Genomic DNA, 13,761 nt, shown 5'->3' with positions numbered 1-13,761 from the left:
GATGATGGATGGGTGGATGGATGAATGGTGGATGGATGGATGGATGATGGATGGATGGATGAATGGTGGATGGATGATGGATGGATGGATGGATGATGGATGGATGGATGATGGATGGATGGGTGGATGGATGATGGATGGATGGATGGATGATGGATGGGTGGATGGATGGGTGGATGGATGGATGGGTGGAAGGATGGAGGATGGATGGATGGATGGATGATGGATGGATGGATGGATGGATGGATGATGGATGGATGGATGGATGGGTGGATGGATGGAGGATGGGTGGATGGATGGAGGATGGATGGATGGATGGATGAGTTGTGGATGGATGCTAACCTGACGGAGTCACAACTTCTGAAGCCAGAGCCCTTTTTATTGATAAGCATGTGGAAAACCTACTGGTGAGAACTCATTAACGGTGCTAACTCCCAGACTTGTGGTGTGGCAACCAATACTTTAACCTGACTCCGCCAGATGGATTTGCTCCGCATATCCATCTGGAAACCTTCCGTTGAAGTAATTTTGGGAAGGGGCGAAAATACTGGTTAGCTGATTGGCCTATGTTGGTGATAGACGGGCCAAATAAACCAATCAGATCAACGAAGCATATGACGTACTAACAGAGCGACGACGAAAACACAACCACAAGCCAGGCTACGCGAAAGTTTTGGTTGATTAGACTTTTTTTTTTTATATTCCTCCCTGCTTTTTTTCCCACTAATTGAAATGTCTTTAAATCCACGTTAACATGAATCCAACAGACTGTAGTAAACAGATAAATGGAGCCAGAAGATGTCTTTCAGTCATCAATGCTCACATTCAGAGACACAGGAGCTCTTTCAAGCTGGGCACCGTTTCATTCACAACACCTGTCCCATCAACCAGGAATCAGAAATACTTTAATAATCCCAGGGAGAAATTACTTAGTTACATTACTCCATGTGTAATAGAGTGACTATAGGACCAGTTTGAAAGAACACATACATAAAGAACATACCATATATATAATTCGGGGGTCCCCGCTCCATCTCGCCATCAGTTTGGGGGTCCTTGGCCTGGAAAATGTTGATAACATTATAACATTAACTTAGATGGTAGCTTATAACAGACATAAGAGTAGCATCAGATATAATTGTAGGTTTATAACCTGCAGCGACTGACATTAACTGGCAGCTGCTATTATCCAACATGCTGCCCAGTGCATGCTGGGAAAACCAACTCCAGCTGCCCCAACACACTACAATATTTAAAAGTTCTTACTGAGTGTCAAGTTAAAACAGTGAAATTCCTCGTTTCTGAGCGCTAATTTGGAACCAAAGCTGATTTTGAGTCGGAAAAAGAAAAACTTTTCAATTCTCCATTTATGACAAAGATGCAAATAATTTCAGACAGTCGTCAGAGTTTCTCTGTACTTCCTTTTCTTTCTCACTTTCCTTCACGTTCAGTAGTTTCACTCTGGAAGAAAAAAGGAGGAAAACTGCAGCAGAGTCTCGAAGAAGAATGAAGCTTATTAGCTTATCTGTCTATTGTCAGAGAGTCGGCTCGTTAGCCTGAGTCTTTAGATCAATGTGAGGATTTAAACCGACAGAAGTGTTTTATGTATTAGATATGGATAATGGCAGAGCAATAACTGAAATATTTTGTCTTCATTCCTTTTGAGTCACTTTTTACTTTACAGCAATTTTACTATTATACTGAACAACAGCATTTGTTAAAGATATTATGGAGGATTTTTACTGATTTTTTTGAAAAGACCCGCCCTCTCCACTTTAAAAAAAAATGCAGTTTCTCCTTGTGCACAATAATAAAGATGCCTGCGCCATCTTTATTATCAATCAATCAATCAATCAATCAATCAATCAATCAATCAATCAATCCATGAATCAAAGTTTATATAACACTTTACAACAACACCAGGAAGACCTTAGTCTTTAATCTGGACTCAAAAGGTGCAGATCAGTGAGAACCTGCAGACCGAGGGGCAGATTGTTCCAGTTTAGGTGCCGTAACCACAAAGGAACGATCACCCCACTGTGTACAGTATACCCGGAGCTAGGGACGCACACAACCATTTGATCAGCAGACCGGGGAGCTCTGCTGGGGCAGTTAAATATAGGTTAGCGAAACCATTAAGAGCTTTAAAAAGCTAAGTTAAAAGTTTAAAATCAATCCAAAAACAGAGCGGGAGGCAGTGCAGGGAGGAGAGGATGGGAGCGATGTGGCTTTGCCTGGATGAGCTAGCTTTAACACAATGATAGATCCAAACCCTAAAATTATGGCTTTTAGTTTCAGTGGAAAGATTTTTAGTGGCCCCATCTGCCACCCCCCCCCCCATGAAACATTTCTGCAGGAACCACTGAGTACAAAGACAAAACCAAACGTATTGAAGCAGCCTTAGGCCGTTTATTGATATTAAACAAGAACATTTGAAGCGATCCTTTAAAAAATGTAAAGGATGCAGACGCCCGATCCACCAGAACTGATAAAGAGTCCTTGATAGGTGGCAAAACCTTTTCAGAAGAACTGAGGTAAAGTCTAGTTGCCTCCGATTTAAACTCTTTTCTGGTTCTTGTGGAGATTGAAGTGTCATTTCCAGCCTGAAAGCTTTTCTTGCTCTTATAGCCTTGAGTAAAATAACTATTTTCTCTGTTCTCATGTATTGATCGGCCTTTAGACTGGCTGCAGCTCTCAGTATAACACTGAGCCAGCTCCTAATTTACTCTAACTGGATCAACCTGAGTTGGTGCAGCGCATCTGACATGTAACTAATAATGAAACAAGCAGAGGAAAAAAAAGGCTGCTAACATGTTTAAGTATGTCCATCTCTCAGATCTGGCTTTTTTTGCAAATGGGAAGGGATCCAAAAGACAATTGTTAGCAGGTCTAATTTCAATGGGAAAAAGAATAAAACAACAACTATTCTAACAGTTTGTTATCTGTACACCAGAGGTCACGAATTAGCGGACCGTGGTCCGGATCCAGACCCACCTGCTGGCTAATCTGGACCCAACTTGACTTAAAATATTTATAAATTACCGCATGTTGTCCAACGATAGTGTTAGGGATAGAACGGTTTATGAAAACCGTCCGAACCGTTCGGTTCGACTGTCTCGGTTCGGTTCGCGTGTGTTGTGTTCGGTTCATGCGCTGCTCCTTTTTCTCATAGGCGAAGCGTTTACACTCCAGAGCAGAAGGTGGCGGTACTGCGACCAAAGCCAACCACCAGTAGTAAACAAGAAGAAGAAGAAGCGAAGCAGCGTAGCCGGGTGTAGCAGAAAAAAATCAGTTGTGGAGAATTGTGTGGGTATGGCGAGTGGGAAAGAACAGGAGTTGGAAGACGCACCAGCAGCACTTTATAGGTCTGCTGTATGGGACCACTTTGCATTTAGAGTGACCTACGATTCAGCGTCTGCTCTGCCGATAATGCAAGCGTAGAAGAAGAAATGTGCTGTTTACCTGTGCAAAGAAAGAAACAAAGAAAGAAAAATGTCTGAGGACTTCAGTGTTGAGGAAGAGCATGAGTTCTTTGCCGAGCTGAATGCGCACTTTCATCTGGTTTGGTCTGCCGCGGTTTCCGTAGACTCGTGAACGCGCTTTTAGGAAATCCTATACACTACTATTTATGCTCTAAAAACATTCTAAATGACTTCGTTTTGAGTAAATTATGGACGCTACCCACTCAGGACACTTGGAATACATTGGACGAGCAGTATGGAGGAATATTGACACGTTTTTTGTGGACTTTTATGGACCTTTCTGCCTCGGGCGCCATAGACCTCCATTATTTGAATGTCAGCAGACAGCAAGAAGCCTCCCAGATCTCCAGATGCATTTGAGATATCAAAAAAGTACTCCAGAGTGTTGTTCAGCATGGGGGTGAGTAGAAAATGAAGCCTAATCATGTTTTGGGTGTACTATTCCTTTAAGTAGGTTCGCTGAAGTAGGTTCGGCTCATTTTCCCTTAAAGGTGGAGTTCATTGTGCTTTGTGGACAGACTTTTTATATCCCTCTAAAAAAATGGTATACTCTAAACTGTGTGTCCGTGCTCATCATGTTTTGCTTTTTTCTTAATGGTGAGTGTGAAATACCACTATAAACTGTATTTCAATGCAAGAAGGAAGAAAGGTGTGATGCTTGTAACCTACAGGTGCTGGTCATAAAATTAGAATATCATGAAAAAGTAGATTGATTTCAGTAATTCCATTTAAAAAGTGAAACTTGTATATTATATTCATACATTACATACAAACTCATATATTTCAGATGTTTATTTTGTTTAATTTTGATGATTACAAATGACAACAAATGAAAATCTCAAATTCATCATATCAGAAAATTAGAATATTGCTGAAGACCAATAAAAACAAAGGATTTATAGAAATGTTGGCCAACTGAAAAGTATGAACATGAAAAGTATGAGCATGTACAGCACTCAGTATTTAGTTGGGCCTCCTTTGGCCTGTATTACTGCAGCAATGCGGCGTGGCATGGAGTCGATCAGTCTGTGGCACTGCTCAGGTGTTATGATAGCCCAGGTTGCTCTAATAGTGGCTTTTAGCTCTTCTGAATTGTTGGGTCTGGTGTATTGCATCTTCTTCTTCACAATACCCCATAGATTTTCTATGGGGTTAAGGTCAGGAGAGTTTGCTGGCCAATTAAGAACAGGGATACCATGGTCCTTCAACCAGGTACTGGTAGCTTTGGCACTGTGTGCAGGTGCCAAGTCCTGTTGGAAAATGAAATCTGCATCTCCAAAAAGTTGGTCAGCTGCAGGAAGCATGAAGTGCTCTAAAACTTCCTGGTATGTGGCTGCGTTGACCCTGGACCTCAGAAAACACAATGGACCAACACCAGCAGATGACATGGCACCCCAAACCATCACTGACTGTGGAAACTTTACACTGGACTTCAAGCAACGTGGATGAAGTGCCTCTCTTCTTTTCCTCCAGACTCTGGGACCTTGATTTCCAAAGGAAATGCAAAATTTACTTTCATCAGAGAACATGACTTTGGACCACTCACCAGCAGTCCAGTCCTGTTTCTCTTTAGCCCAGGCAAGACGCTTCTGACGCTGTCTGTGGTTCAAGAGTGGCTTGACACAAGGAATGCGACAGCAGAAACCCATGTCTTTCATACGTCTGTGTGTGGTGGTTCTTGAAGCACTCACTCCAGCTGCAGTCCACTCTTTGTGAATCTCCCCCACATTTTTGAAGGGGTTTTGTTTCACAATCCTCTCCAGGGTGCGGTTATCTCTCTTGCTTGTACACTTTTTTCGACCACATCTTTTCCTTCCCTTCGCCTCTCTATTAATGTGCTTGGACACTGAGCTCTGTGAACAGCCAGCCTCTTTAGCGATGACCTTTTGTATCTTGCCCTCCTTGTGCAAGGTGTCGATGGTCGTCTTTTGGACAACTGTCAAGTCAGCAGTCTTCCCCATGATTGTGTAGCCTATAGAACTAGACTGAAAGACCATTTAAAGGCTTTTGCAGGTGGTTTGAGTTAATTAGCTGATTAGAGTGTGGCACCAGGGGCCATCAATTTTGAACCTTTTCACAATATTCTAATTTTCTGATATGATGAATTTGAGTTTTTTATTTGTTGTCATTTGTAATCATCAAAATTAAACAAAATAAACATCTGAAATATATGAGTTTGTATGTAATGTATGAATATAATATACAAGTTTCACTTTTTAAATGGAATTACTGAAATCAATCTACTTTTTCATGATATTCTAATTTTATGACCAGCACCTGTAGTGTGAAGGCTTTGGAAGGCATTCAATTGACTCACGGCTGTGTGTCAAAGTTTACAATTCACCACTTCACCACTACTACTCTTAATAGTAGTAGTATCAGTAGGACTGCTGGTTTCGTTGATTTCGGTATGTTGACTGATGGAATCATAGATTATTTGTTTTCATTGTCCACATGCCACCTATTCTGGCAGTGAATGCTTCCAAACCGCTGAGCTTTCATGGATTCATTCTTGAAGAACTGCCTGTCTGCCTCTATATTGTATTGTTTTGCCCGAGCTGAAAATCGTTCCGAGTCTGGTTAGAACGTTTCGAGTCAGTGTTTTTTTTTCCTCTCTCGCTCTGCTCCCGTGTCCCGTCTCTCGGTGTGACATCATCGGATCTGTCGCTTTGAGTCATCTGATTTGCGGTCGCATTTCTCTGACGTACAGAATAGCTACGTGGAGGAGGACCGACACAGCAGCACTCAGTGAATATTAACCAGCAGCTTTTAAGATGCCATCAAAAAATCTGTTTATTAGACATCCAGAGCTTTTTCAGCTAAAAATGGCAACAGATTGTCAGTTTATACAAGTTAGTATTATGATGCAAGAAGCTGAGAAAACTGTTTTTATGTTGTGTTCTTCTTTACTAGTTAAAAAAATCTTGGCTTTTCAGAGGACCATCCCTCCCAGTTACAGGTTAAAATGAACACGTTTTCTAATTGTGCAGATAGAATCAGACTGCAGAGCTTCTACACATCTTGAAATGTTGTTTCTGGCTTCATTATATTAGTAAATAGGTTCATAAATCTTTTTAAACAGAGCACAGAGAGAAGAAGGGAGAGCTGCAGATTTGAAAGAACATGAAAGAAAATATGTCTTCAAGTTTACCAGAAAGTTTACAAGAAAAAAATATAATTAAAATGCAGCATATCCATATTTTTTTGGATTGATGGATAATTTTTGTAAAATACAAAAGCGTTCGGGTGGAGTAACTGTAGGTCCATCAGCCCCCAGCCTTATAGCGCCCCCACATACTTTCATTTCAGAGTTACACCCTTGGTGGGGCGCTCTGAAACCTGTTAGAGAAGCAATATTTCATCAGCATGGCCGTTAACGCAGATTCATTTTCCTCTCCTCAGTCCAACAGCTACATGTGCAGCAGCCAGGGGACAGTTCTAAGCTTCACCATAGATTTTGGATCAGGGTTCAGCTGCTCAGACGTCGCTTCAACGGTAATTATCCCCCCCACTTATTGGTGCATTTTTTTAACAGAATCTTGATCTTCTCCACTTCTACATCCTTTCTTCTCTTCTGATGCGCTCGTTATTGAAATCAGAGTCCTTTGTTTTATAAATGCCTCTCATGCTCCGCAGACGGTTCTGTGGAGATACAAGTTCTCTCAACTCAAAGGCTCCTCTGACGATGGGAAGACGAGAGTAAAGCTGCTTTTCAAGAACGCTGAGAGCAATCAAATAGAAATGAAGGTAAGAATATATCTTTTCTGTGTCTCCATAAATCATAATGCTGCTTTTAAGCTCATATTTTAGCCCAATAACTGCCTCCACACCAGTTATAACAGTGAAAACGAGTCACAGAGGAACGTTGAACAGAAATGTGTTAAACTTGAAGATAATAGTAGGAAATATTACATGGAGTGGATTTTATTCCATTATTGTTGACAGAAAAGAACATGTTTTATGATGTAATACAGAATTGAAAACTGTAATAAAAAAAAGAAGAAGTTGCTCGTCCACGTGGAAAGGAGCCAGCTGAGGAGGATCGGGCATCTGTTCCGGATGCCTCCTGGTCGCCTCCCTCAGGAGGTGTTCCAGGCATGTCCCATTGGGAGGAGGCCTGCTGGAGGGACCAGGACACGCTGGAGATACTATGTCTCTGAGCTGCCTGGTGTCGCCTCGGGGAGCAGCTGGAGGAGGGAAGTCTGGGCATCTCTGCTTAGACTGCTGCCTCTGCAACCCGGATAAAGAGGAAGAACATGGATGGATGGATGGATGGATGGATGGATGGATGGATGGATGGATGGATGATGAAAGATGGATGGATGGATGATTGATGGATGGATGGATGGATGGATGGATGGATGATGAAAGATGGATGGATGGATGATTGATGGATGATGGATGGATGGATGGATGATGAAAGATGGATGGATGATGGATGGATGATGAAAGATGGATGGATGGATGGATGATTGATGGATGATGGATGGATGGATGGATGATGGATGATGAAAGATGGATGGATGGATGATTGATGGATGATGGATGGATGATGGATGGATGGATGGATGGATGGATGGATGATGAAAGATGGATGGATGGATGATTGATGGATGATGGATGGATGATGGATGGATGGATGGATGAATGATGAAAGATGGATGGATGGATGAGGGATGGATGGATGGATGATGGATGGATGGATGAGGGATGGATGGATGGATGATGGATGGATGGATGGATGATGGATGGATGGATGGATGATGGATGGATGGATGGATGATGAAAGATGGATGGATGGATGATGAAAGATGGATGGATGGATGATGAAAGATGGATGGATGGATGGATGGATGGATGGATGGATGGATGGATGGATGGATGATGGATGGATGGATGATGGATGGATGGATGGATGATGGATGGATGATGAATGGATGGATGGATGGATGAGGGATGGATGGATGATGAAAGATGGATGGATGGATGGATGGATGGATGATGGATGGATGGATTGATGATGGATGGATGATGAAAGATGAATGGATGGATGAGGGATGGATGGATGGATGATGGATGGATGGATGGATGGATGATGGATGGATGGATGGATGATGGATGGATGGATGATGAAAGATGGATGGATGGATGGATGGATGGATGATGGATGGATGGATGATGAAAGATGGATGGATGGATGATGAAAGATGGATGGATGGATGATTGATGGATGACGGATGGATGGATGATGGATGGATGGATGGATGGATGGTGGATGGATGGATGATGAATGGATGGATGATTGATGGATGATGGATGGATGATGGATGGATGGATGGATGAATGATGAAAGATGGATGGATGGATGAGGGATGGATGGATGGATGATGGATGGATGGATGGATGAGGGATGGATGATGGATGGATGGATGGATGGATGATGGATGGATGATGGATGGATGGATGATGAAAGATGGATGGATGGATGATGAAAGATGGATGGATGGATGGATGGATGGATGATGGATGGATGGATGATGGATGGATGGATGGATGATGGATGGATGATGAATGGATGGATGGATGGATGAGGGATGGATGGATGATGAAAGATGGATGGATGGATGGATGGATGGATGATGGATGGATGGATTGATGATGGATGGATGATGAAAGATGAATGGATGGATGAGGGATGGATGGATGGATGATGGATGGATGGATGGATGGATGATGGATGGATGGATGGATGATGGATGGATGGATGATGAAAGATGGATGGATGGATGGATGGATGATGGATGGATGGATGATGAAAGATGGATGGATGGATGGATGGATGATGGATGGATGGATGATGAAAGATGGATGGATGGATGATTGATGGATGACGGATGGATGGATGATGGATGGATGGATGGATGGATGGTGGATGGATGGATGATGAATGGATGGATGGATGGATGATGGATGGATGGATGATGGATGGATGGATGGATGGGTGGATGGATGATGGATGGATGGATGGATGGATGATGGATGGATGGATGATGAAAGATGGATGGATGGATGATTGATGGATGGATGATGGATGGATGGATGGTGGATGGATGATGGATGGATAGATGGATGGATGGATGGATGATGGATGGATGATGGATGGATGGATGGATGGATGGATGATGAAAGATGGATGGATGGATGGATGATGGATGGATGGATGGATGGATTGATGATGGATGGATGATGGATGGATGGATGATGAAAGATGGATGGATGGATGATGAAAGATGGATGGATGGATGATGGATGGATGGATGGATGGATGATGGATGGATGGATGATGAAAGATGGATGGATGGATGATTGATGGATGACGGATGGATGGATGATGGATGGATGGATGGATGGATGGATGGTGGATGGATGATGGATGGATGGATGATGGATGGATGGATGATGGATGGATGGATGGATGATGAATGGATGGATGGATGATGGATGGATGGATGGATGATGAAAGATGGATGGCTGGATGATTGATGGATGATGGATGGATGGATGATGGATGGATGGATGGATGGTGGATGGATGGATGATGAATGGATGGATGGATGGATGGATGGATGGATGATGGATGGATGGATGGATGGATGATGAATGGATGGATGGATGATGAAAGATGGATGGATGGATGATTGATGGATGGATGATGGATGGATGGATGGATGGATGGTGGATGGATGATGAATGGATGGATGGATGATGGATGGATGGATGGATGATGGATGGATGGATGGATGGATGGATGGATGGATGGATGATGGATGGATGAATGCGAGCTTTCAAGGTTTCACTCGCAGATCAGTCTGGAGACTCTCCGTTAAAGAAAATTTGGAGCCGTTCACCAAACGAACGTCCAATCAGCGTTGGCTTTGAGGCGGGTTGAGGTGTGACGCAACGAGAAGCGCGACAGTTCAGTCTAAAGAACATGGCGGCTTCAGCCGATGAAACTAGCGTTAGGGTGGCTATCGAGCAAGTTTTATGGGAATTACAGAGTATTTCTTCACTGAAAGAAGAGCAAAACACTGCTCTGGAGGCTTTTCTCAGAGGAAAAGATGTTTTTGCTCTTCTCCCGACTGGTTTCGGCAAGAGTTTGATCTATCAATTGGCTCCTCTTCGTCGTCGCTCTGTTAGTACGTCATATGCTTCGTTGATCTGATTGGTTTATTTGGCCCGTCTATCACCAACATAGGCCAATCAGCTAACCAGTATTTTCGCCCCTTCCCAAAATTACTTCAACGGAAGGTTTCCAGATGGATATGCTGAGCAAATCCATCTGGTGGAGTCAGGTTAGCAGTAAAGCACATTCACATGAAAATTACTCTGAATTAAAAACACTGATCATTTATTGAACAGGATGGAATAATTTCATATTTAAAGTACTTTCAAAAGTTTGAATTCTGAATATGAGCGGACTTTTCCTTTAAGGAAAAAGCTAAAAAAATGCTAAAATCTTGATGCTGGTTTATAAACCAGCACTTCTTCTCTTCCTTCTATATTTTTCTCTCAGGAGCTGGAGTTTGCCAACCTAACTGCAGTCCTCCACTGTATTCACTCCTTTATCGCTGCCAAAGTGGCCTCCATGGACCCTCACTTCATGTGCAGTCAAAGCTTCCCTGGACAATATGTGAACAGTTAAAGAAAGATTCCTTCCTGTGATTTACCTCCAGATATGTTTCTGTTCTTACTGCTATTTTTCTATAAACGTCTGTAAAGCAGATCTCTGTGAAAGACTTTAAAGGTAGATTACGCAGAGATTCGTTCTTATCCGATTTCCAAAATGAAGGCAAACATTTATCCTTCTTTCCTTTTTTTACTTTAAATCGAAACATGAGCCTGAGGAGCACTTCCTGTTACAGCTCAGGAATAAGGAGATAACGATGCAGAAGGAGAGCAGCAATAAGTTTGTCATTCTTTAGCGACGGGTGTTAATAAAGCTTTTAAAAGACTGATGTTGGTTTTACATTTAAAGTTCTACAGTTTGTCTCTAATGTTTGTGAAATCCAGGATTACTGTGTAATAAAGTAAAAACTGTTTCAGCACCTTTCTGCATCATTTCCCTTAATTACTCTGTATAATTACCTAAATAAAACAGTTTGATACCAAGAAATTATCCAGTTTCCTGGTTAGTGTTTAGGCTGCAATACACTCAGTAGTATTAAACCTTTAGTTCCTATTTTTAGGATCAATAATTGACTCTGTTTGTTAGGGCCAGGTTAAGAGATTTTTAAAATTTTGTGAATAAAGTCGTAAAATTACCAAAATGAAGTCAAGAGAATGAAGTCAAACCACAACCTCTTTCAGAAAGAAAGCTTGGAGCTCCGCCCAGCAGATGACGTCCGACCAGCTCCACCAATCAGCAACCAGAGTCCACTTTGACATCCTGCCCAGTTTGATGCTGCTGCTAAAAGATTTCCTGATTTGTCAAACCGATGCTAAAGTAGAACTTCACATGATGCTCCACATTCCTCATTCTAGGGAAGGAAGGGCTTCTTGGAAGAGTTGTCATAAAATACAACATTACAACATAATGTTGTAATGTTGTCGTCTGTTCCTGTTTGGCTGTGACGTCATCCTGGAAAGAAACATCAGCTGTGCTGCTTCTATCAACACCCTTGTTTATAGATGTTGGAGATCGGCCTGTTTTCCAGTGTGGTCCTGTTTCTCTGACCGTGACTGGCTGGATGTGCTCTCTTCGTCCTCTGGCATGGGAGCTGCCTTGGAGCTCGTCTGCCTGGCTGCGTGTTTCCTGGACGGGGCCACCTTTTACAGCTGCTTTTTGTATCTCTGCTTCTGTCTCCTTGAACCCCAGTCGGCAGATGGCCGCTCACACTGAGCCTGGTTCTGCTGGAGGTTTCTTCCTGTTAAAAGGGAGTTTTTCCTCTCCACTGTCGCTACAAGCATGCTTAGTGTGGGGGATTGTATTTGAGTCAATGAGTCAATGCAATCAACTGGTTTTCCTTAGATAGAAAACTTTGTATCAATTTGACTGTATGATCTGGTTGAACTGTAAAGTGCCTTGAGATGACATGTGTTGTGAATTTGGCGCTATATAAATAAACTGAATTGAATTGAAATTGAATGTTACAACTTGTTTCTCGTAATTTTAGGACATTGTTCTCTTAATATTACGACTTTATTTCAGTAATTTTACGACTTTATTCTCGTAATTGTATGACCTTATTCTCATAATTTTACAACTTTATTCTCGTAATGTTACGACTTTATTCTCCTAATTTTAGAACTTTATTCTTGTAATGTTACGACTTTATTCTCCTAATTTTTGGACTTTATTCTCGTAATGTTTCAACTTTATTCTCGTAATGTTACAACTTTATTCTCGTAATGTTACGACTTTATTCTCGTAATGTTACAACTTTATTCTCATAATGTTACGACTTTATTCTCGTAATATTACGACTTTATTCTCCTAATTTTTTGACTTTATTCTCGTAATGTTTCGACTTTATTCTCGTAATGTTACGACTTTATTCTCGTAATGTTACAACTTTATTCTCATAATGTTACGACTTTATTCTCGTAATATTACGACTTTATTCTCCTAATTTTAGAACTTTATTCTCGTAATGTTACGACTTTATTCTCGTAATGTTACAACTTTATTCTCGTAATGTTACGACTTTATTCTCGTTATATTACGAGTTTATTCTCCTAATTTTAGAACTTTATTCTCGTAATGTTACAGCTTTATTCTCCTAATTTTTGGACTTTATTCTCGTAATGTTTCGACTTTATTCTCGTAATGTTACAACTTTATTCTCGTAATGTTACGACTTTATTCTCGTAATGTTACAACTTTATTCTCATAATGTTACGACTTTATTCTCGTAATATTACGACTTTATTCTCCTAATTTTTTGACTTTATTCTCGTAATGTTTCGACTTTATTCTCGTAATGTTACAACTTTATTCTCGTAATGTTACGACTTTATTCTCGTAATGTTACAACTTTATTCTCATAATGTTACGACTTTATTCTCGTAATATTACGACTTTATTCTCCTAATTTTAGAACTTTATTCTCGTAATGTTACGACTTTATTCTCGTAATGTTACAACTTTATTCTCGTAATGTTACGACTTTATTCTCGTTATATTACGAGTTTATTCTCCTAATTTTAGAACTTTATTCTCGTAATGTTACAGCTTTATTCTCGTAATGTTACGACTTTATTCTCGTAATGTTTCGACTTT

At 41.2% G+C, this 13,761-nt stretch overlaps 1 protein-coding gene across 1 annotated transcript in view; it reads left to right on the top strand.

Annotated features, from left to right (window-relative positions):
• The window catches only part of sntg2 (syntrophin, gamma 2), a 169,338-nt gene extending 157,264 nt beyond the window's left edge, over positions 1-12,074 (top strand). Inside the window, exons 13-15 of the mRNA XM_038307030.1 lie at positions 6,885-6,977; positions 7,119-7,229; positions 11,056-12,074. Coding sequence (XP_038162958.1) covers positions 6,885-6,977; positions 7,119-7,229; positions 11,056-11,184 — 333 coding nt within the window. The 3' untranslated portion in view covers positions 11,185-12,074. The remainder of the gene's footprint in view (positions 1-6,884; positions 6,978-7,118; positions 7,230-11,055) is intronic.
• The last annotated feature ends 1,687 nt before the right edge of the window (positions 12,075-13,761 follow it).

This window comes from Cyprinodon tularosa, unplaced genomic scaffold (assembly GCF_016077235.1).
Source record: "Cyprinodon tularosa strain WSP-4 unplaced genomic scaffold, ASM1607723v1 ctg6, whole genome shotgun sequence".
NCBI classification, from domain to species: domain Eukaryota; kingdom Metazoa; phylum Chordata; class Actinopteri; order Cyprinodontiformes; family Cyprinodontidae; genus Cyprinodon; species Cyprinodon tularosa.
This window is presented reverse-complemented; position numbering and strand designations above follow the sequence as displayed.